Source organism: Leptonychotes weddellii, chromosome 7 (assembly GCF_054177405.1).
Source record: "Leptonychotes weddellii isolate Sample4059 chromosome 7, ASM5417740v2, whole genome shotgun sequence".
Taxonomy (NCBI): domain Eukaryota; kingdom Metazoa; phylum Chordata; class Mammalia; order Carnivora; family Phocidae; genus Leptonychotes; species Leptonychotes weddellii.
The window spans coordinates 91913999-91937702 of record NC_138375.1 but is presented as its reverse complement, the minus strand read 5'-3'; the positions used below and the strand labels follow the sequence as shown (position 1 = coordinate 91937702).

At 46.4% G+C, this 23704-nt stretch overlaps 1 protein-coding gene across 4 annotated transcripts; it reads left to right on the top strand.

Moving 5' to 3' along the window:
* Positions 1–518: 518 nt before the first annotated feature.
* Positions 519–9325, top strand: TMEM171 (transmembrane protein 171). Of its 4 annotated transcripts, none has more exons than XM_081826760.1 (4): positions 519–669; positions 2795–3500; positions 7251–7389; positions 9049–9325. In XM_081826760.1, the coding sequence occupies exons 2-4, from the start codon at positions 2864–2866 to the stop codon at positions 9242–9244; spliced, it is 972 nt and encodes a 323-aa protein (XP_081682886.1). In that variant the 5' UTR covers positions 519–669; positions 2795–2863; the 3' UTR covers positions 9245–9325. The 4 variants fall into 4 exon arrangements, with proteins under 4 accessions (XP_081682886.1, XP_006737771.2, XP_030888732.2 ...); XM_006737708.3 differs by having other exon boundaries at positions 520–669; positions 9046–9325; XM_031032872.2 differs by lacking the exon at positions 519–669 and adding an exon at positions 740–903 and having other exon boundaries at positions 9046–9325.
* Positions 9326–23704: the final 14379 nt, after the last annotated feature.

Genomic DNA, 23704 nt, shown 5'->3' with positions numbered 1-23704 from the left:
AGACCGGTCCCGGACAGCGTCGTGGCCGAAAGCGCAGCCTCAGGAACGCGGGGCCCGATCCCGCCTGGGCCCCGGCCACATCGGAAAGGGGGCCAGGGGCTTCCCCCGCCTCAACTCTGCGCCCTGAGCGCCCAAAGGATCCGGTTCCCTTCCTGCTGCCTGGATCTCGGCCCGCGCGGCGCGCAGTTCGGGCAGCCAAGAGGAGAACCTCAGCTCGCCTCCCCCTACCTCGCACGGCTGCGGGCCAGGGAGGTGGCGGGGGTGCCCATTTTCCCCGGATTCCTCGCGCGCACGGTCACGGGCGAAGCGGCCACATCTGCCAGCCTTGGGCTCCGAGGCCGCCCCTCGTCACCCACTGCCGCGCCGGGCGCGCCTCCGGCCCCGCAGGGCAGCACCCGGTGGCGGCCAGCTCCCGCCAGTCCGCCCTGCCCGGCGTGCCCCCGCCGCCGCGCCCTCTCTGGCACCGCCTCCTTCTGTAAATACAGTGGCGGCCCGCCCTCCGCAACCGGACGCGCAGGTGGAAACGGGCGGTGCGGGCCGCCACCGGAGGCCGCGCCCAGCCGGGTGCCCACGGCCAGCGCCGCCCCGCCGAGCGCCCACCCCGAGGCCGGTGCCAGCGCCCGGGACGCGCGCTGGCGCAGGTAGCGCGCACGCAGGACGAAGCCTCAGGTGAGTGCTCCGCGCCCCGCGCTTCTCCGCACTCCCGCGCGGCCAAGTCTTGGTGCGGGGAGCGGCGCGGGCGCGGAGGACCCCGAGCCGAAGCTGCGGGGGTGGGAGCCGCAAGCCCAGCCGCTGGGGGCTGTTGTTGCGCTCGGGCTCCCTGAAACCCACGGAAGGATTCCCTATACAAGACTTGGGGCTGGCTTTACCTCGATCCCCAAACGCAGCAGAGCCTTGGGCGTGGTGAGATGCTGATTTGGAATTGTCCTTTGGAAAACAGTGGTGGAGAGGTAGATTTGGCTTTGGGGAAATTAAATGTAGGTTGGTATTTGGAAAGGGTTTAATTTTCTGTTAGTGTAGATGTTTTTGTGTCCGTTCGTGAATGCGTGTATGAGACAGACAGACAGACTTGACTGCCTACATTATTATGGATGAGGGATTGGTACGTATGGCAGGTGTTTAGTCCACTTGTCCATGGACAAGAGCTACAGATCCAGTTTTAGGCTTACTTTTACTTTACTAGTATTTGGGGAATTCGCCTTAAGACATTTGAAGCCTTGTGACTCGCTTCAGAGTTGAAGGTACCAGGAATTCAGTGAATTCCTGATAGGACTTTATAACAGAGAATCACCCTTATCTCTGGAACCAGCACAAGAGATTACATGATTCAGATTTCTGTTTTTTAAATTAGTTCAATATTTTCTTTAAGTGTTTGTCTCAGCATATTCCATCTTCACAAATACAGTTTGCCCAGGTTTAAAATGGAAGCTTATTTCCCTCCTAGATTTCCTTCTTTCTCCAGCTTCCTTCTGATTCGATTGTACTTTTTCCTGGAAAAGTACTTCCTAGTATAAGACCAGCTATTTCTTTTCTTTACTTAAATTGACCCTCCTTGGACACGACTTGGGTTTGTCAGGACGGCCTTGGCTTTACAGCCTCAATCTTGAGCTCCTTCATGGGATCATGGATACAAATGGTACAAAATATTTTAAGTTTTCTTTCCTTGAGCCAGTAAAAATGGTCTTCACACTTGGGTTGTCTTTTCCACTGCCCCAACTTGAAGGGTCCTGGTAAAATACTCCACTCATGAGAGTAAGACAAGATAACTAAGATGATAAAGTCAATCTGCATACACTAGACAACTATTAACAATGGATTCGAGTCCACTTCATATATGATGATACCAGCAGAGGGCTTGGGTAACCTTGTGGGGAGGTGCTTTCCCACTTGATCTCACTTACACTCTCCGAGAGTTCAGAGTCAAGTGCTGTTGCTGTTTCATGCTTTTTTAACTGGTGATTTTATCGGCTGCTTATTTTTAACGGAGCCTAAACCTTTTTGTGGAAGTGAGAGGCACCTTGGAGGAGGGTACGTGAGAGGCCACCTGCACACCTGGGAGACAAGGCTCCTCCTGACGCTCTGTGCTAGACTCCCCTGGGTCACCCCGGCCTAGTCAGCCGGGCCCCCGAGTTCCAGTGCCTGTGTGAGAACTCAAAAATCACATTTTGACAGAGTTAACTTAAAATCCCCCAAACTCACTGTGTTCCTGAACTGCCTTCCCCTTCAGTGGAAACGACTGAATTGGGCCTCCTGCAGGTGTCCTGGCCTTAGAAGAAGGCGGCGGAATGGAAAGTTGCTGCAGTCTGAAATAGGAAATGGAAAGTTAGTTACTGAACAAAAATTTATTGACTCGGAAATGCTCAGAGCAGCTGTGATGAAACGTGGGATGTCTGTAAATCAGAAATAATCCCTGTGGTTCTTCCCTTACTCACCACTGTTTTGGGGGTTGTTTGTTTTGTTTTGTTTTGTTTTGCCCGGGGAAGTGAGTTTGTAAGACTCATAACAGGAAAAGCCACACCCCGTTACTTCTCTTGTATGGGTTTTGTTTTTTTTAGATAATCTTAGGTGCATGGTAATTGCATTTCCTCTTCTTGAATATCTTCACAAAATTTCATATTCAGGAGTTTCTGAATGCCAGTGCTTCTGACTCATAAACCAACTCATTGTTCACCAGTGTATCACTTGCATCAAGTTCTGTCCCCTATGATTTCATCCTGGAGTGATTTCTGAAATGGCCAGGACAGGCCAGGAACACCTGTGCCCACTTTAATTTGGTGTTTGGTTGTATTTTCAGAGCTGTTGAAACCACTGGAGGGAAGGAAATCCATCCTGCCTGGTTCTGGGGAAGGGGCTTCTTCTGGCCATGTCTCCTGTAGCTGCTGCTGAGCCAGACGGGGTCCAGCGAGACAGGCGTGTCAGCAAGCTCATTTTCTTCCTTTTTGTATTTGGTGCCATCCTGTTGTGTGTGGGAGTCCTGCTCTCCATCTTTGGGTTCCAGGCATGCCAGTACAAAATCTTCCCAGACTGCAGCATGGTGCTGAAGGTCGCTGGGCCTGCCTGTGCCGCGGCTGGGCTTGGGGCTGTGATCCTGGCCCGCTCGCGGGCACGACTTCAGCTCCGTGAGGGGCGCCTGCGGGGCAGTCAGGCGGACCCCGACCGAGCCTTCATCTGTGGAGAGAGCCGCCAGTTTGCCCAGTGCCTCATCTTCGGGTTTCTGTTCTTGACGAGTGGCATGCTCATCAGCATTCTGGGCATTTGGGTCCCCGGCTGTGGTTCAGACTGGACGCAGGAACCCCTGAATGAGACAGACACTGCCGACGTGGAGCCCCAGATCTGTGGATTCCTGTCCCTGCAGATCATGGGGCCGTTGATTGTACTCATGGGACTGTGTTTCTTTGTGGTTGCCCACGTTAAGAGAAACAACTTGAATGAGGGCCAGGATGCCTCCGAAAGTGAAGACAGACAGACGCAGAGCACGGAGCCCGTCCATGTCACTGTAGGTACGTAGCTGTCGTTCCTGGGCACCCTCACATCACGGTGGCTGTTGCGTCAGGGCTTTGCTGGGTTGTCCTCGGGTCTGGCCTAGGTTCTCCCTTTTCTCTGTCTCTCTTACACACCCATGCACGCATGCACATGCACACGCGTGCGCGCGTGCGCACACACACACACACACACACGGTGCTGCTGCTGTGCTAAGCCCTGTAAGAATCCTTGTGCACATCATTTCCTCCCAGCAATTCCTTGTGATCAAGCAAAAGCTTTGGGACATTAAGTCATGACCTTGACTGAGGTCACAGAGCAAATTAGAAGGAAAGTGAGAGAAAGTGCTAGCATAGCCTGGGAGCCTTCTGTCACGTTAGAGACCCGCCAAGTGACGTTGAAAGCTAGGGCACTTTGTGTTGGACGTGTAGATTCTCATCCCTGGCTGTCACCGGCTGGCTGTCCTTGGTAAGTCCTTAACCCCTTCTGGCCTGAGTTTATGCATCTATAAAATGAGCACTGCATTGCTAAGATCCCTCCCAGCACTAACATTCTAGGATTCTGTCTGCCCCAAGTCCGTAGATCTGTGTTTTGAGGGGGCTTTCCACACTGTTTCCCACATTGTTCTCTATTTTCTGTAACCTTATCCTTGGCTTCAGGGTGGAGGCGAAGTTTGGAAATAGTGGCACCAACACTGATAAAGCATGATCGCACTTGTCACTTATTTCCCCCATGGAATGCCGAGAAACGACGTTTGTGTTCTCTGGGTTCTGCAGAAGGGATGGATTACCGTTTCCTGGAGTCAGCCCCTATAGCACCACTTCCGTAGCTTTGGCCTCAGTTTCACACAACCAAGGGGAAACCCCGCTGCTGCTCATTTTTGAAAATCACTTTGTTGTTTCAGTCCCCTACTTTTGAAAGGGTAAAGCTCTGAAGCCATCGCTGTGACATCTAAAAGGCTAGGCACAGAGCATTATGGGACAGAAACCCCGGAGGGAAGAGAGGAGGAGTGTGGTGAAAGGGATGTTTCTCATGGTTGGGGCTGTCTGCTGGAGGAAGTGCTACTCACTGGGGGAAATCCCTGGCCTTCCAGCCTTGCGTGGCCCCGGCCTTGGCGAGCAAGGGCAGATGGATTTACAGGCCAATCCTGGAGCCGCGGGTGAAACTCCCAGGCTACTATTTGTGTATTTATATATTTACGGTGACCACACCAATATCAGTTATATATTAATAATAGCTAACACAGATATGGGGCTCATTCCAGGGCCGTATACCCATCCAAGTGCCCTTCAAGGGCCTACTCTGTCAAAGCTGTTCACACCTACAACAACCCTATGAGGCAGATACTCTTAGTATCTCTGTGTTAGGGATGAAGAAACTGAGGCACAGGGATATCACATAACTTGCCAAGGTCACAGACTAGCAAGTGGCAGGGCCGGGCTCCAAACCCAGGCAGGGGGCACGCATGGACTCTGGCCCCCGCGGAGCACCAGGGAGGGCCTCTGGGCACATGGCTGTGATTCTGTTTCAGCTGGTTTCATCCTTCCCCAAGTGTTGTGGGTAGCTGTTACATGACTAAAGGGCTTGCCTTCCGTTATAGATGTGCTCAGGCCTTTTGGGGAACGCAGTGGGGACAAGTAAATACACTCACTTGATGCTCATAGTATTCCGCGTAGTTGGGAGCATTTCGACGTGTGCCCTGTGGGTTTACTATCAGAGGGTCTGTGGGGCCCAGCCTCCCTCCCAATGGCTGGAATTGGGGGGCAGCAGAAAGCAGGGCTGCTGGTGCTGGGACATAGTGACTCGGGGTGGGGGGGGGTTCTCCTCCTGATGTTGGCACTCCATCCTCCATCGCTTAAAATCTTTTCCACTTAACCCTTTAAGTGCCATCAAACCTGTGGAAGTCTGGTAGCCTAACTCATTTTTCTCTCCTTTGATATTATGGGATAGGGTTTAAACGTTTAGAAACCGTGCCTGTTAGCCTAATTGATAAGAATCTAGACATTGTCCGTGGTCGCTTCTGCCTATGAGGGACTGGGGTGAAGAGAAGCAGTTCTTGGCTGAGTCCCAGAATTCAGCTGTTCCCAGAATGAAAGCCCCTCCTCCCCAGACACGTGATACCCCCACTGTGGGCACACTCAGCGCTGGGTCCTGAACACACAAGCAGGGGCATGAGACAGCCCCCTCCCTTGAGGGATGTCTGCTGTCAACTCAGAGGACGTCAAGTCCTGCAGGACATAGTGAAAGGGAGGGACAGGACTGCTTTCAGGGAGAGCAGGTCGCAAGGCTCGGGGAGGGAGGGGCGGGCAACTGATGGGCAGAGGCTTGGACGAGCCTCAGACACAGCGGGTGACTGCGAGCACTTCCTTGTTTGCGTTGGAGAGGTGGCTGGCCTGCTCTGGAGGCTTATTCCCAGCTCCTTTGTTCTACACTGTGTAATTAAACAATCGACCTTGCTTCCTCTAACCTACCAAGACCTGTGAAAAAAATTAAATGAGAAGCCCAAGATAACCATTAGCTGTTATCAGATTTAGGTGAGCGCTATCTTAAGCCCTCGTGGTCCTGTGCTTGGAGGAGGAGAGAAAGAGTTAACACATTTTCCGAAGGGCTCCCTCCCCTCTGGGGGAGCCACCGAGGCTGCACGGAGAGGGGCTGCCTGCGGCGAGGGTTTCATCACACATGCAAATCAGGGCTACTGGCTGGCGGCGGCGGCTGGTGCAGAAAGCACCTCTGCGGCTGTGTGTTCCGGCTGTGAGCGTTTGCTCCATGCCCGGCACTGCTGTCCCCGCCACACACCACCCCGGCCCTCCTGCCTGTTCGCTGAGGCAGGAGCGGTTATGGATGGCCTGCAGTTCACCGATGCGGCAGCTGAGGCCGGTGGGGGTCCGATCCCTCGCTCAGGGCCACGCTGGGCCGGTAATTGGCAGATGGCCCGCTGGTTGCGCTCAGGAACCCGGTGCTTACCCAGCCAAGCGTCCGATCCGCTGCCGCCACCTGAAGTCCTCTCCCCTTCGTTCCTCCCGCGCTGTCCTTTGGTGCTGCCAGCTTATCAGAGGCTGCCCTCAAACCGCTACGGAGTGGTGCCGCCATGTGCGTAGAATGTTCTGGGCAACTCACGTGCCGCGTTTTGTATTGGAATTGGACTACCAATGAGGGCTTGCGTCTGGTGTCTGTTTCTCCTCCCCAAAATATGGGATGTATTCTGGAGTGAACAGCAGCTTGTTGGCCTGTGGTCAGAGGCTACAACTGCATGTAAGGAACAGGCACTTTATCTAACTGCTAAGGGTTGACAGTTTAAAACTTCAAGTTGAGAATGAGAAAGGCTTTGCAGCAGGAGGCATCCCAAGGAAGCAAATACTTAAACAGAAATGCTTGAGCTCAGACTTACTAGGAAAATATTGGCCCACTGTTTGAAAAAATTGTGCTGCAATATATGTAACATAAAATTTACCATTTTAAGCATTTTTTAGTGGACAGTGACATTAAGTACATTCGCAGTGTTCCGCAGCCATCCCCACTATCAAGTTCTAGAAGTTTTTCATTATCAAAGAGAAACTGCCCCCGTTAAACACTCACTCGAATCCCCCCAAGCCTCACCCCGGTCCCTGGCAACCTCCATGCTCCCTCTCTGTGAATTTGATAGGCCCACTTTTAAATTCTGGAGTTAGCATAGGGGTTTTGACCTTTTATATTCACGGGCCAAATATATAATTAATTTGTTTTATTCTTGCTAATGTGCTTGTCTTCAATGAAATATTGTGTTTCCTTAGGTGATGCCGTGATAATATTCCCACCCCCACCACCACCTTACTTTCCCGAGTCTTCAGCTTCTACAACTCCGAGTCCTGGGGCTAATGGTTTGCTTCCAAATGAAAATCCGCCTTCATATTACAGTATTTTTACCTATGGGTAAGACTTTGCATTTGAACTTCAAGAGTAGGCATGTTTAACTTTCTCAGGCCTGTGCCTGAACTCAGGCCAAATTAGCTTTGTACCATAGTACAGGAATAAACATTACAGTGTATCTTTTTTGCTGACATCGTATCAGAATTACTGCCTTAATATTAAGAGTACCTTTTGGGAAACGTTGGGCAGCACATACATTAAAAATTATAAAAGTGGTTATGCTGGGTTAAATACGAAGCCTTCTCCAGGCATCTTCATGTACCCCTGGCAGGGGGGAATCCTCCAAGTGTTTAACACTTTATTAGCCAGACTGAGCACCAGAGCAGGGCTTGGGAGGCCCCCTGCTATGTTAGGCTTTGCCACTTTAGATGAAGGGGAGACGCGGGAGTCCTAGGGGACCTCCAGCAGGTACAGAGGGTTTCAGTATCTCACAGAAGAAGTTGGGTGACTGGCTGATAGCCTGCCCCCTGACCCAACCAAGCTGGGCTTCTCCTCTCAATTTGAAGTTGTTCCCTGGGCCTCAGAGCCTTCTCAGATTGAATGAAGGGAAATCCAAGATTCACACCCCCATCCCCCATGCTCCCCATATGCCACAAATTAGGAGGCATACCTGGGGTCAGATTAAACGCCATCCCTTCAGGCAGAGGGATGCAGTTGAAGGTTTCAGACCTTCATGGAACCAGTGCAGCTCACAATGTGGGAAGGCTGGTGGGGGCAGACCAGTTGGGGGGCTGGCTTCTGTAGACACTGAGAAGTAGGACCTAGGAGACCCGGAGAGAATGCTGGGGATGGGCACAGCCTTACCTGGTCATTCATGTTTTAAGGCACACGTTCTTCTTGAGCTTCAGACAGGGTGGTGGGCCAGAGATCCAGACAGAGACAGGTATAGGAATTGTCCTGCATGGATGAAGGGGAGGTTAGGTTCTGGACATTTGTATAATTCTGTGAGTGAATTTTTGTATTCTTTTCTCCAATGATGAACTTCCCCAAGCCCTAAACAAATGTCTTTTAACTTAAAACAAACTCGTACTTGCTACCCCCACAATTTCTGTGTGCCACGGCCTGGCTTTCCTTGCATTCTCTCAGGTCATTCTCCTGGGTAGCCGAGACAGCAATCTTGTCGTCCCCATTTTACAGATGAAGAGACCGAGGCTTAGTCAGGTGAAATAACTTGCTCAAGATCGCACAGCTGGAAAGCAGTGGAGGGGCAGTCCAGAGGCATGTCTGCCCGTTGCTAGAACCCACCCCAGTACCCAGTATGCTTTCTAGCCTCCCTTCACGTTTTTGGCTTACTGATTTAATTTTCTCTTCGTATAAGTTTGTCTACCTTATGTTAGCTGTCTCTGAAGAGAAAACAGTAAAGAACAGTAACTGCATGTGAATATTTTGGATGGCAGTGACACGTTCCTACCTCGTGTCTTCTCAATGACAAGGGAAACAGCCACGGGGTGAGACTCTCTTAATGTGACAGTCAGCTCTAAGGAAGGAAAGGGGCAAGAAATCAAGGCGCATCTGTAAGAAATAGAATAGGGAAGAAATTATTCCTTAGACCCTTGCAAATGCTCCTAAACACCTATAATCAAACATTTGAAAAGAACCTCATCCTTACGGTGTGTTACTGTTCTCCTCTCTTCCCTTTCTGTTCTCCCTCCTTTTTAGTAGGACCCCAACTCCTGAGGGCCAAGGCGCGGCCTCCGAGAGAGATCATGAATCTATATACACCATTTCTGGGACTGCTTTGGCCTCTGAGATCTCAATCACTCCTCATCTCTCCTCTGAACTGCCTCCCAGATATGAAGAAAAAGAAATGGCGGTAGCCACAACCTCATCTCCATCTTCTGAGCCTTCCCCACCGTGAACTCTGGACTCCAGTTCCATTTTCTATAAAATTGATCACTGTTTTATTTAATTTGTTTTTTAATAAAAAAAATACAATGGCCTAGGCTCTGTTCTGATTTCAGTGAATGTTCTGGATCAAGCGTGCTCTGGACCACGGGAGACGCCATGTGCCTCCAGCCCGCCCATAAGCTGGTTCTCTCACTGAGACCCGCTACATCTGAAGTGGTGGAGGAAGAAACAAAGGCTCTGAGAGGCTAATTAACTTATTGCAGGTCACACTGCTTCTAAATACCGAGGCTGGGTTTTGAGCCAATGCCGCTGGGTTCCGGAAGTCGTTACCCTGTGCTGTTCAGAAGCTGACCAGATGCAGTTGTTCATGGTGAGCCTGGTCCATTCTGTTTTCCAATGTTAACTGCTTCTGGGGCAGAGAAACTAGATTACTCTCTTCATTTCTTTATTATTTCTTCTTCCTCGTCTTTTCTTCCCTCTCCCTCTCTTCCTTCTTCCTCCTCTCCTATTCTCCTTTCTTTCTTTCATTTTGCAAGAAGGTAATTAGGCCTTTCACACTGGGGCAGTTTCAGCCCACTGATACCCGGAAGTCTCCTTACGGTGAAGTGACACTTTCAGAAAAGAGATTTCTTGGGCTCCTGGGAAAACTCGATTCCCCTGGAGAGGTCCGGGAAGGACCTCTACGTACTGCTCCGACTGCGTGGACCACCGACTTTGATTCTCATAAGGCTACTGATGAACCAAAGCTTCTGTAGAGTTGGGCAGCATGGTAAGTATTTAATTCTAGATATAACCCAGAAATAATCACTGTTATCAGTTCTACCTGGGAGAAACTGCCTTTGAGAAAACGTAAATCTATAGTAACAGCACTGTTGATAACACAGTTTGGTGTAGCAAAAATGTGAGCTTTCTGTGCCTTTACACAAGCCATAACCCCTATAAAAATCTGTATTACCCAGCAGTTAAGTGCCTAAAAGCAGAACGTAAGGGCGTTAATGCTCCAGTAGTTTGACCAAAGTAATGACTGATTTCATGGGAATTGCTACTGCAATAAATCCTGGGAAGCCGTCTCTACTAGCAGCACTCATCTGTCTCTGAACTGGACATGCATTGGATTGAACTGCTCTTAAAATTCTGCTGTTTTTTTCTCCTGGAAGGTTAATTATTCACATTTTAAAATTAGAACAAAAGGTAGATTATTACCACTTCCTACTGCTATTATTTGTTTAAAATGATGAAGCTGGGCGCCTGGGTGGCTCAGTCGGTTAAGCGACTGCCTTCGGCTCAGGTCATGATCCTGGAGTCCCGGGATCGAGTCCCGCGTCGGGCTACCTGCTCAGCAGGGAGTCTGCTTCTCCCTCTGACCCTCCCCCCTCTCATGCTCTCTGTCTCTCTCATTCTCTCTATCTCAGATAAATAAATAAAATCTTTAAAAAAATAAATAAAAAATAAATAAAATGATGAAGCTGAAATTTCTAGGTAGACTGACTTAGTTCTAAACATTTATGAGTTCTCCTCAATAACCAAGGATGGCTTGGCTTGGTTCAATGGCTCAGAGCTGGGGTTTGTCACTGAGTATTTTATCTTTATATGCTAATAAAATTAAAATGCAGTAGGCGTAAGTCTGACCTTCTGGTTAGGGAAGTCTCTTCAACCTCTGTCAGTCTCCGTGGTGTTCAGCAAGGTGGAGCCTGGTGGAGCCTGGAGAAGCCGGAGCATTGTGAGAGGTCCCCCAGGGTGAAGCTGTTTATTGCCAGACTGAAGTCACAGGTGGCAGAGCTGGGGCAAATTATTTAGTCATGGAAGATACATCCTATGCCTATCAAGGTTCTGGCAAAGGGTGACAGCTTCCGAAAACCTACCTGGTGGACTGTTACTTGACTTTTCCTTCGTATGTGTTAACATTTTTTTTTAATTGAGGCAAAATTAATATAAAACGAACCATTTTAAGGTGAACAATTCAGTGGCACTGGGTATATTCACAGCATTGTGTAACCACCTCCTCTATCTGATTCCAAAATATTTTCCTTACCCCCAAAGAAAACCCATTAAACAGTCACTCCCCATCGCCTCCCTCACCCCACCCCTTGGCAACCACCAGTCTGCTCTGTCTCTGTAGATTTACCTTTCCTGGGTATTTCATGTTTTGAGATTCATCCACACCATAATACATATCAGTACTTCATCGCTTTTTAGAGCGGAGTGATACTGCCTTGTATGAATATGCCATAGTTTATTCGTTCACCCATTGGTGGATATCTGTTGTGCCCTCCTTTTGGCTGTTCCGATGAGTGCGGCTATGGACATTCGTGTACAAGCTTCTAATGTTCTGATTCTTTGGGTTGTACACCTTGGGAATGGAATTGCTAGACCATATGCTAACCTTAAGTTTTTGAAGAAATGAAAGCTGTTGCCCACAGAGGCTGTACCTTTTTCCATTCCCACTGGCAGTGTATGAGAGTTCCAATTCTTCCACACCCCCACCCACACTTGTTATTTTGTCATCGTCATCACCACCATCACCATCATCATTATGCCTATAGCAACCCTAGTTAGCATGAAATGGTGTCTCATTCTGGTTTTCATTTCCATTTCTCTAGTGACTAAGCATATTGAACATCTTCCCATGTGTGTTACCTGTTTTTGAAGACCCAAATGTTATCGTCAGTAGCATAGAAAATCTTATTCCTGAGTTCCCTCCTATGGTGTTGGGAGGTGTGATAGCCACCTTGTGGAAAACCATGATGAGCTCTGCAAGTTCAGGTGGGACAACCCACACCAGCTACACTGTGTTGCCGTACTGCCTCCATGCCGTGAGAACCTGTTCTTGTGAATTCTTCATCCTCCCCTGGGGTCAGTGAAGTGGACTAACCCAGTCAACAGGTTCTACTGAAACGAAAGCAAATGTTGGACTAGGCAAAGTCCCTTGGCTATTTCTTCAATTTACAGGCTAAGGAGGAAGGCAACAGGCCAAGGGAAGCGTGTTTTCAGAGGATGAGAGCTGAGGGGAAGCAAGTATGTGGTCATCTAATTTCACCTGAGAGATTCCACCTGAGAGGTTCCATCTGGGAGTAGGACGGGGTGAGGCCTCTGGGACATCCTGGTGTGATGTGACTATTGTTTTCTTATATGGTTGCTTTGCAGAGGAATGAGGCCAGGAGGGCGGTGGGTGGCCCCGGAAGGGAGGCACCATTTCAGGGCAGGTCATAGGAAAGGAATGGGTCTAAAGATAGGAAGTGAACCTCAGAAGGTGGCCTTAGGTGGGCAGAAGACAGACTGTAGCCTGGTGGAATCTATGAGGGTCCACAATGATAAGAACCAGGATTAATTGTTGAAAAAGTTAATGTCCTGAGTTCCATTCCAGACTGGGTCAATAAATCCAAATCTCCAGGAGAGTAGTGTTTATCAACTGGGAACCTGGGAAACACTGCCAGTGGGGACAATAGAAACTGCAGAGGCAATGCCATGTGGGCCAGATTATCTGGGATTATGAGCTCCTTGTGACTTCTAGGCCTTCCAGAAAGCCCTGTTTACACACCCCAGCCCATGCTAAGGGTCCTAAAAGGGAAGGATGTGGGTTTGCCGTCAGCCCCCCAGTGTGGATGGGGGCTTCACACAGTCTCACCAGTCCAGTCTTCCAGGCAGCTCTGTCAGGGATGTATGAGACAGCCCCAGGGTCCTGGGGAAACCAACTCAGAGGCCCTTGCCTCCTTCATATGGGGAGTCCTCCTGAATTTCCAGACTGGGGGACGTTGGTCTCATTTATTCGGGAAGGCATGGTTTTATCTTTGCTTCTCTGTGTTGGAAGCAATCAGGACCACTGGGTGCCTACAGCTGGGAGCATTGATGATGTTTGTCCAGACCAGGCAGAACGGAGGAAAACGTTATTCAGGTTGAAATGGGAAATGCTTGAAAATGTCCAAGTGGGAAATAGTATGGGAGTAGTATGAGGGTTCCTTCCTCTCAGTGCCTCTCAGCCTCTGATGGGTCAGTTAGGAGAGCTCCCCCGGTCAGACTGGTGGGCTGGGCTCCACCTGCTGCCACCCTGGGAACAGGAAACCCTGATCCTTGAGCCTCTGGTGTCGGTACTTCTCCAAAGGAGAGAGAAGTTGGGAAGCACACTGCAGGGATGGTAGGTGGGCCAGCGGGGTGAAATGTCCTCTGACCCTTGGTGGGGAACGATGCATGGTCTGTTTGCCTCGTGCCACGAGCCCTCCTGGGGTCTGGCGTACCTTGATTTCTTGGACTACGCTGCTGCCAACACAAGTTCCCCAACAGGAACGAAGGAGAGGCTTGGATGCAGCTTTGTGGGGCTGGGGGGGGGGGGTCAGTGCTGGACGTACAGTGACGTCACTACTCCTCTGTTTTCTGGAGGCTGCTTGGGCCTGAAGGAGCCAGAAGCTGGGTGAGGCGGGTTGGTGGGGGTAGATGAGCCACCACTGATGTTGTGTGTCCAACCACTCAAAGGGCACTTATTTAAAGGCCCTTAGGCACTAACTTGCCTCCAAGATTCTCATCCTCAGGCTCTGAAACTTTCTTCCCCCTTCATGGGGCTCAGGTAGTAAAGTTGCTAGGAGCGGAACCCCCCTGCTGCTCTCTCTGGGGAACCTGCTGGGTTGGGGGATTGAAGCCCAGCTCTGACAGGGGCAAGGCCAGGCCAAGCGGTTTCCCTGCTGTGTCTCCTCCCTGCTGCTCCATGAGAAGTGACAAGTTATTACAGGTCCCAGAGGTGCAGTCTGGCAGAGCCTGACGTCCTTCACCAGGCCTGTGTCCTTCACGGCTGTGCACTGCAAAGGGAACTTAATGCCCAGTTAGACGTGGCCATGGGCAGGTTACTGCTCTGCTCCCATGCTGGCCTGTTTCTGGGGTGCCCTTCAGCCCTGGAAAGGAACCAGACTGCAGTCCAGCTCCTATAAGGGCCTCCTCTCTTCATAGTAGGCTGCTGGCTTTGGGATTCTTTCTCCCTTTGAATTGTAATTCAATATTACTACTAATAAAATTATTGAGTAAAGTAAAAGAGTTTTTAAGTTTTTTAAGTCCTTAAAATATATTTCATTAAGCCCAAATGTAAACTTAAGAGTATTACATTGGAAATCACTTAAATAATTATTTTTCTCTGTATTACTAATCTGATATACAATTAGGGTCATTTATCCCCATTTATATTTAATATTAAGGTTAATTTTGCTTTTAAATTAAATTAAATTTTTTTTTAAAGATTTACTGTTTGAGAGAGAGCAGGAGAGCGAGAGAGCGAGCATGAGTGGGGGAAGGGCAGAGGGAGAGGCAGAGAGAGAATCTCAAGCAGACTCCCCCCTGAGCATGGAGCCCGACATGGGGCTCAATCCCACAACCCTGAGATCACAACCTGAGCCGAAATCAAGAGTCAGATCCCAACCGACTGAGCCACCCAGGTGCCCCAATTTAATTTTATTTTTGAACACATAAAACATATACTATATTAAAAGGTATACATAAAGGATGGTTCCATCCTTTAGTCATCTACCCTGTCCCACCTACCAAGTCATCTTTCTTTTTATCATTCCTTTTATTAGTTTCAGTTGTATCCTCCCAGTGTTTCCTTTTTGATACATACATTTTGCAATATATATTTACATATAATATATATTATTTCATATATGAATACTAATATACATTGCAACATATGTCCTGATATATAGGATACAGTATATACTAATTTTATAGGCATGTGTATATACATATGTACACACACACACACACAAATATATGCTGCTCAGCAGCTTGCTTTTTTCATCTAATACTATCTCTTGATAATGACTCCAGAGGTAGAGATTGTTCTCATTTTTGCGTATAGCTACACAGCACCCCATTGTGTGAATATACCGTTTGCTCAGCCATTCCTCTAAGTATGGACATTTAGGTTTGTTTCTAATCTTTTATTATTATAAATAATATCACAGTGAATAACCTTGTGCTTATGTTGTTTTTGATTGGACAAGGTCTATGTTCAGTGCAAACTCAGAGTGACGCTGCCACTTTAAAAGGGAAATGCGGGGGCGCCTGGGCAGCTCAGCTGGTTGAGCCTCTGCCTTCCGCTCAGGTCATGATCCCAGGGTCCTGGGATCGAGCCCCGCATTGGGCTGCTTAGCAGAGCCTGCTTCTCCCTCTCCCTCTGCCACTCCCCTTGCTTGTGCTCTCTCTCTCTCTGTGTCAAATAAATAAAATCTTTAAAATAAATAAATAAAAGGGAAATGTGGATGTAGGCCTCTTACGCTCTGACTGGCAACATATACAAGTGCCTATCTCCTTACCACTTCCACAACAGAGTGTGTTGTCCAAATCCAACTTCTGGATTTTTGCCCGTCTGATTAGTGAGAGATCCTAGTCCAGGGCAGTTTTAATTTACATTTTTTTATGAGTGAAACTGGGAATCTTCAAATATTAGGAGCCTTTTGAATCTTCTTTTCTGTGAACTGTTCATATACTTTGCTCATTATTTCCTTGGTTGTCGTCTAATTAAAAAAGGAGAAATTAACTCAAATCTTTGTGGAGGCCAGCGAAGTCCCTTTTCACTCCTACCTTCTGGGGAGATGTCAAATACAAACTCAGACCAACGAGGAGTTACCAGAATACTGTACTTTGCTCCCTCCTTCCTAAACTCACTCTAAACCAAGAAGTATTGGTGACTCCTTACATTTTAACTTTTTTTTCTTCCACAGGCCCTACGGAGTTGACTGGAGTATTCTGGCAGCAGCTCACTGTCTTATTATTTTTCAAAATCATGGCCAGTCAGCCGGCTTTGTTAGAACAGGGTGTTAATGAAATAAAGGTGCCAGTTTTGATACCCATATGCGCTGCTGGCTCTGCCTTGAGGAAAGCTGTTCCCCTGCCAGAAGGGGGGCTGCCCAGCTGCCTTACATTCAGACAGAAGTCTCCAAAGAACACTCTGTGGGGAAGGAAGGGGCAATGGCGTCATCTTCACACATAGTTCACCCGGGGGGTGGAGGTCCCAGGGCCCGATTCTTTGGAGGCCTGTGTAGGTCTCTGCCTGGGGATTGCACTGTGAGGTCAGCAGCCCGTTGAGAAGACACGTGAGTCCAACAGGAAAGCATGCAGAGCCCTGCACGCTCCCGTTTTTCAAGCTGGCCGCCTCAACTGGGGAGGCAGGGAGGGGGTCACTGGTGCCCTTTCAGTAGCAGCCTTCAACTCTGTGCAAAGGCCCTGTAAGAGTTGCCTGTTGCGGCATAAACTATCCCAAAACAAAAGGCTTACAACAGCAATAAAAATCTGTTGTCTAGCATGTTTCTGTGGGTCAGAAATTCCGGAGCAGTTCAGCGGAGGCGTTCGGGCCTATGGTCTCTCAGGAGGTTGCGGTCAAGATGTCAGCCAGGACTACAGTTCTCTCCAGCCCACTTCGGACACGGTCACACACGGGGCTGGCAAGTGATGCTGGCCGCTAGCGGGAGACCTCAGCCCCTCTCCATGGGGACAGCCACAGGGCGGCCGGAGTGTCTTCAGGACACGATGCCTGGCTTCCCGCAGAGCAAGGCTCTCAGAGAAAGGCAGGAGGAAGCCGCGATGCTTTTCAGGATCTCGTCTTGATGGCCAACATCATCCTTTCGGTCCCATTCTATCTGCCAGAAGCAAGCCGCGAGGGCAGGCCCACACTCAAGGAGAGAGGCATTAACTTCTACCTTTTCAACAAAGGAGTCTCAAAGAATTGCGGACATATTTTTAAATCATCACAGTCCCTGAGACCAAGAGGCTTTTTCTCCTCTAATGGGAGGGCTACCTGACCCCAGGGCTGCAAGGCGTGTCCGTCTTTCTGGTAGACCCAGTGGCAAATCAGAGGAACTGCAACCTCCTCCCAGGTGGAGGGCATCCCCCCTGACGAGGTCACTTTCATCACATCTGCTTTCCTTTGACCTCTTTTAACAATGGAACTGGTTACAAATGCAGATTTCTGGATCTCACCAAGAGATTCTTTCTATCTCATTGGGTCTGAGGGGCTGGTGAATCTGGATTTTTACAACTACCTCAGATCAAGCGCCCCCTGACAATGGCCCTGGAAGACAGAGCAAGGGGCTGGCTTTTTAGCACTGTGCTTTTCTGTCCCCCAACAGTCCTGCCCCACCCCAGCGAGGGCAGGTTGGGCCACATCGCTGGGCTCCTCAGGGCACCCAGCACTGCACAGCGAAGAGAGGGCGCACCATGGGTCATCAATGGCTGGATGGTGCATGGCTGAGTGAGTGAATTCATCAAGGAATGAAACACAGTCGCACTGACTTTGATGCTGCTTTGTCAAAAGCTAATATTCCCAGCATTCCCTAAGACAAAATTCTTGCCCCCTAATATTTAACCTCACTCTCGTAAAGCTTCTTGGCCTACCTAGCAGCTTACAGAAAACACAGAGGATGAAGGAATGTATTACTCATACAATACCTTCAGAAAATAACTACTTGAACCCAGAATTTGGGGGATTCAGAAAGTGACTGGGGTGGCCCTTGAAAGAGTCTACGACATGGGGGAAACAGGCAGAGGCACTGTTCTAGATCAAAGGTTGCCAAACCATGACCTGCAGGTCAGTTGTCTATTTTTGGAAATAAAATTTTACTAGAACGCTGTCATGCTTATGAGGTTACGTATTGTGGGAGGCTGCTTTTGTGCCACAAGGACCTAGCTGAGTGACTGCGACAGAAACAGTGTCGCCTGCAAACTAAACTATTTACTATCCTGCCCTTTCAGAAAAAGTTGGCTGAACCCTGTTCGAAATTAAGAGACCAGTGACTCTTCTCCATCAATGACAGAGTAAGTAGTACTGACTAGCCATTCTGCCATACACAATTAGAAGCCTGGATAAAACATTAAATAATTGTTTTCAGACATGAAAAAATTGGCGGCACAGGGGTGGACTTTCTGAGGGAAAGGAAACAAACAAGGTGAGGCTATAATCACCCAGGCTTTCTCCCAGAGGCATCTGCATTTCCCAACCCAGGCAGGGGGACACAAACAGAATACAGAGGTCTCACAGAACTGACAAGACAGGTGATTGGAGTTGGCGGGGGGGCGGGGGGTTGGGGGGGGAGGCTGAGGCCGCTGGATTTCCACAGCAGAATATTTTTGAGGAAGAAACTAACCAGAGAAAGAGTTCCAGGCCATGGGATTCCCTCTGAGTCTTTGGCTAAATACTAGGTTCTACATGTATAGAGGGACATGCCACAAGCTTGGAAGAAAGGCTATCATGGAGCTGTAAACATAACAGCTGTTGGAGCTCACGCAGAGTTGAGAGATGCTTCAGTTTTGATCAACCAGCGTGGAAAGGCCTCATTGAATCCCAAGGGCTCTGAGTTGACTACCAGAAAGGTGACACCTCAGGATTAGGGCTAACTAGCTACTTTAGATCTACCTCAATAAAGCTTAAAAGTAAGTCTTCAAAGAATCAAGTTAATCCACATACAAATTAACTATCCATGAAATCAAAACTCAACAGTCTTCAGAGAAAACAACAAGGATAGATGCCTTTGACTTTTTAGTCCACATTTACCAAGAACTTTAATCATGAATGGATTTTGAGTTTTGTAAAATGTTTTTTTTTTTTTCTGAATCTTTTTCTTTTTCTACATCATATTTTTTGGTAAATGACAGAATATTTCCCTCCTAAGATCAGAGACAAGGAAGGAAGTTTTCTCTCACCATTTCTAGTCAACATTCTGTGGTGGGTCCTAGCCAGTGCCAAAAGGCAAGGGGAAAAAGAGCACACACATTGGAAAGGAAGAACTAAAACGTGGTTGTGAACATAGAAAATCCTCAGGATTCCACAGAAAAGCTACTAAAACCAAAAAGGGACACCTAGTAAGGATGGAAAACACAAGGTCAATATATAGTAATCAACTGTATGTCTGTATTTCAGCACAAACAGTTGGGAAAGGAAATATTATTTACAAGGTCAAAAAATTAATGTTTCAGATAAATGTATATATAAATATATATGTGTATGTGTATATGTGTGTACACACACACACACTCACACACACTCTGTGTACTGAAAATGACCAAACACTGTTGAAATTAAACAAGCTCCAAGTGAATGGACAGATTTTCCATGTTCATGGATTGAAAGAATCAATATTGTTAAAATGTCAGTTTTCCCCACAGATTTATAGATTCAAACCATCCCAATCACCAACTCAACAGGCATTTAAAAAAATAAAAATTGGGAAGATTATTACAAAATGTATATGAAAATGTAAAGGACCAGAAGACTCAAAATAATTTTGGAAAAGAAGAATAAATTTGGAGGATTTCAAGAGCGACTATAACACCTTGGTAATTGTTGTGGTATCAGCAGAGGATACACAATGGAACAGAAGAGAGTCCAATGTGGACCCACGGATCCCTGGTCAACTTATTTTTTAAGGTGATCCAATGGGGAAAAAATAGTCTTTTCTACAAATGGTGCTAGAACAATTGACCCTATATATGAAAAAAATCTTAACTCCAGTTTCACACTATATATAAAAATGAGCTCTAAAGGGATTATAGGTCTACATGTTAAAGCTAAAACTACAATACTTCTAGAAAAAAACACAGAAGAAAACCTTTCTGGGCGCCTGGGTGGCTCAGTTGGTTAAGCGACTGCCTTCGGCTCAGGTCATGATCCTGGAGTCCCTGGATCGAGTCCCGCATCGGGCTCCCTGCTCAGCGGGGAGTCTGCTTCTCCCTCTGACCCTCCCCCCTCTCATGTGCTCTCTCTCATTCTCTCTCTCTCAAATAAATAAATAAAATCTTTAAAAAAAAAAAACCTTTCTAACCTTGGGGTAGGCAAAGATTTCTTAGACAGGATACAAAAAGCACCAATCTTAAAAGAAAATATTGATAAATTGGATTTTATCAAAATTAAAAACTTCTCGAAAGACACCATTAAGAAAATGAAAAGTCAAGTCATTGGAAGAAATTATTTATAATGCATAAACTTGGCAAAAGATTCACAGGTGCACTTCAACAACAAATAACAAGCCAATTTTTAAAAGGGCAAAGATGTGAAGAGACAGATCCCAAAAAGAATATACAGTGGACCTTTAAACAACACAGGGGCTGGGCTGCCAATCCCCTGTGCAGTCAAAAATCAGCGTATAATTTTTGACTCCCCCAAAATTACTAATAGTTTATTGTTGACTGGAAGCCTTAACCAATAACATAAACAGTCAATTCACACATATTTTGTATGTTGTATGTATTATGTACTGTATTCTTATAATACAGTAAGCTAGAGAAAAGAAAATGTTAGGAAAATCATAAGGAAGAGAAAATGCATTTACAGTACTGTAGAAAATCCACATATTAAGTGGACCTGCATGGTTCAAACCCACATTGTCAAGGGTCACCTGTATACTATATAAGTGAGCAATAAACCCATGAAAAGACATATAACTTCTCTAGTTATCTGGGACATACAATGTGGAGATACCACTATGTAGACCCCCAGTAAAATGGCAAAAAGCAAAAAGATTTTTAATATTAAGCATTGGTGAGGATGTGGGGAAACTAGAGCTCTCGTATATTCCTGGTAATAGTGTGAAATGTTATGAACACTTTGGGAAACAGTTTGGCAGCTTTTTATAAAGTTAAACATACATTAACTATATGATCCAGCAACTCTACTTCTAGATTTTTACCCCAGAGGAATGAAAACATATGTCCACAAAATGACTTGTACATGAATGTTCATAGTAGCTTTTTTTTTTTTTTTAAGATTTTATTTATTTATTTGACAGAGAGAGACACAGCAAGAGAGGGAACACAAGCAGGGGGAGGGGGAGAGGGAGAAGCAGGCCTCCCGCGGAACAGGGAGCCCGATGCGGGGCTCGATCCCAGGACCCTGAGATCACGACCTGAGCCGAAGGCAGACGCTTATCGACTGAGCCACCCAGGCGCCCCCATAGTAGCTTTAATCATAATAGCTTCCAACTAAAAATAATCCAGATGTTCATCAATGGGTGAATGGATAAACAAACTAGTATATTCATACAATGGAATATTACTCCGCAACAAAAAGGAACAAGCTACTCATATATACAACAACATGGATGAGTCTCAAAAATATTATGCCTGATCAAAAGAAACCAGACAAAAAAGAATATAAGCTATATTGCTGGATTTCTGAAGTTCTTGACCAGCCAAAGCTATTTACGGTGATAACAATCAGATCAGTGTTTGCCTGGGACAGGGGATGAATGGGTGATTGGTTGCAAAGGTAGCATGAGAGAACATTTTCTATATTTTGATTGAAAGGTGCATATATATATATATATATATATGTATATATATTTATTTATTTCAAAACTCACCAAACTGTACACTTAACACAGATGCATTAAAATTATGTTGATTTTATATCAGTAAACAAGATTTTTTAAACAGACCCAAAAGAGGAGCACCTGGGTGGGTCAGTCAGTTAAGCGACTGCCTTCGGCTCAGGTCATGATCCCAGGGTCTTGGAATTGAGCCCTGCATCGGGCTCCCTACTCGGCGGGAAGCCTGCTTCTCCCTCTGCGCTCCCCCTCCCCCCCGCTTGTGCTCTTTTGCTTGATCTCTTGCTCTCTCTCTCAAATAAATAAATTAAATCTGTAAAAAAATAAAACAAAATAAATAGACCCAAAGGAAATAATAACAAAATGTAATGTGTGAATCTCAGCTGAATCCCGATTTGGTGAAAACAAAGCGATAAAAGGTTCTTAGGATGATTGGGAAACTTTAAGTAGGGCATGGCTCTTAGATAATATTATAGAATGATTGTTAATCTCCTTAGGTGTAATAATGCTTTTGTGGTTAGAGAGAAGCATGTCTTTATTCTTAGACGTGTGCTTAAGTATTTAGGATTCAAATATCATGATGTCTACAACTTACTTTCCAATGATTCAAAAAAATATGTACCACTTTCTCACACCATACACAAAAATAAATTCTAAATGCATTAAAGACCCAAATGTAAGACCTGAAACCATAAAACCTCTAAAAGGAAACACAGGCAATAATCCCTTGGCTATCCCCCTGAGCAGCGTATTTATGGACATGTCTCCTCAGGCAAGGGAAACAAAAGTGAGCTATTAGGATTACACCAAAATAAAAACTTCTGCACAGCGAAGGAAGCCATCAATAAAACGAAAAGGCACTCTACTGAATGGGCGAAGATACTTGCAAATGGTGTATCTGATAAGGCATTAACATCCAAAATATATAAAGAACTTACGCAACTCATACCAAAAAACCCAAATAATCCAATTTAAAAATGGGCAGAGGACCCAAATAGACATCTTTCCAAAGAAGGCATGCAGATGGCCAACAGACACATGAAAAGATGCTCAACATCACTCATTATGAGGGAAATGCAAATCAAAGCCACATGAGATATCACCTCACACTGGGTGGAATAGCTAGTATCAAAAAGACAAGAAATAACAGGCATTGGTGAGGATGTGAAGAAAAAGGAACCCTCATGCACTGATGGTGAGAATATAAATTGAGGCAGCCACTCTGGAAAACTGTATGGAGATTCTGCAAAAAATTAAAAATAGAAATACTGTATGATTCAGTCATTCTCCTACTGGATATTTGCCCAAAGAAAACGAAAACACTGATTTGAAAAGATATATATACACCCCAATGTTTATTGCAGCATTATTTACAATAGCCAAGATGTGGAAGTAACCCAAGTGTCTATCAATGGAGGAATGGATAAAGAAGATGTAGTAAATATACACGGGACTATTACTCAATTATAAAAAAGAATGAAATCTTGCCATTTGCAACATGAATGGACCTAGAGAGTATCACGCTAAGTGAAATCAGTCAGACAGAAAAAGACAAATACCATATGATTTCACTTATAACATGGACCCAAAACAAAACAGAACAAAACCAAAAAAACAGGAACAGACTAATAAATACAGAGAACAAAATGGTGGTTGCCAGAAGGGAGGGGGTGGGGGGGATGGGTGATGGGTGAAACAGGTAAAGGGGATTAAGAGGTACAAACGTCTAGTTATAAAATAAATAAGTCACAGAGATGAAAAGTACAGCATAGGGAACAGAGTCAATAATATTGTAATAAGGTTGTATGGTGACAGATGGAGACTACACTTATCATGGTGATCGCGGAGTAATATACCGAATTGTTTAAAAACAGATACAGAGATGAAACAAAGCTGGCAGATATTAATAATTGTTGAAGAAGATGGAGGATATATAGATTTTCACTGTGCTTTCAACTTTTCTGACTTTTCAACATTTCCCACCAACATTCCATAATAATAATAATAATAATAATGACAATAATTGGGGGAAGAAAAGCTCAGGTTGAGGTGTTATGGCTTACTCTTAAATCTGCACATTTTTCTTAGACCAAGACACTTACCAAGCCACGATTTTCTCTGAGTTCTTCTTCTAAGTGCTTGTTTGTGAACAGAATCCCAGCCCAAAACGCATTAGG

Coding starts and splice junctions, on each gene's coding strand:
- TMEM171 (XM_006737708.3), top strand. CDS start 2,864: ATGTCTCCTGTAGCTGCTGCTGAGCCAGACGGGGTCCAGCGAGACAGG. Junction 3,501..7,250: donor GCCCGTCCATGTCACTGTAG/GTACGTAGCTGT, acceptor GTGTTTCCTTAG/GTGATGCCGTGATAATATTC. Junction 7,390..9,045: donor TACAGTATTTTTACCTATGG/GTAAGACTTTGC, acceptor CCTCCTTTTTAG/TAGGACCCCAACTCCTGAGG.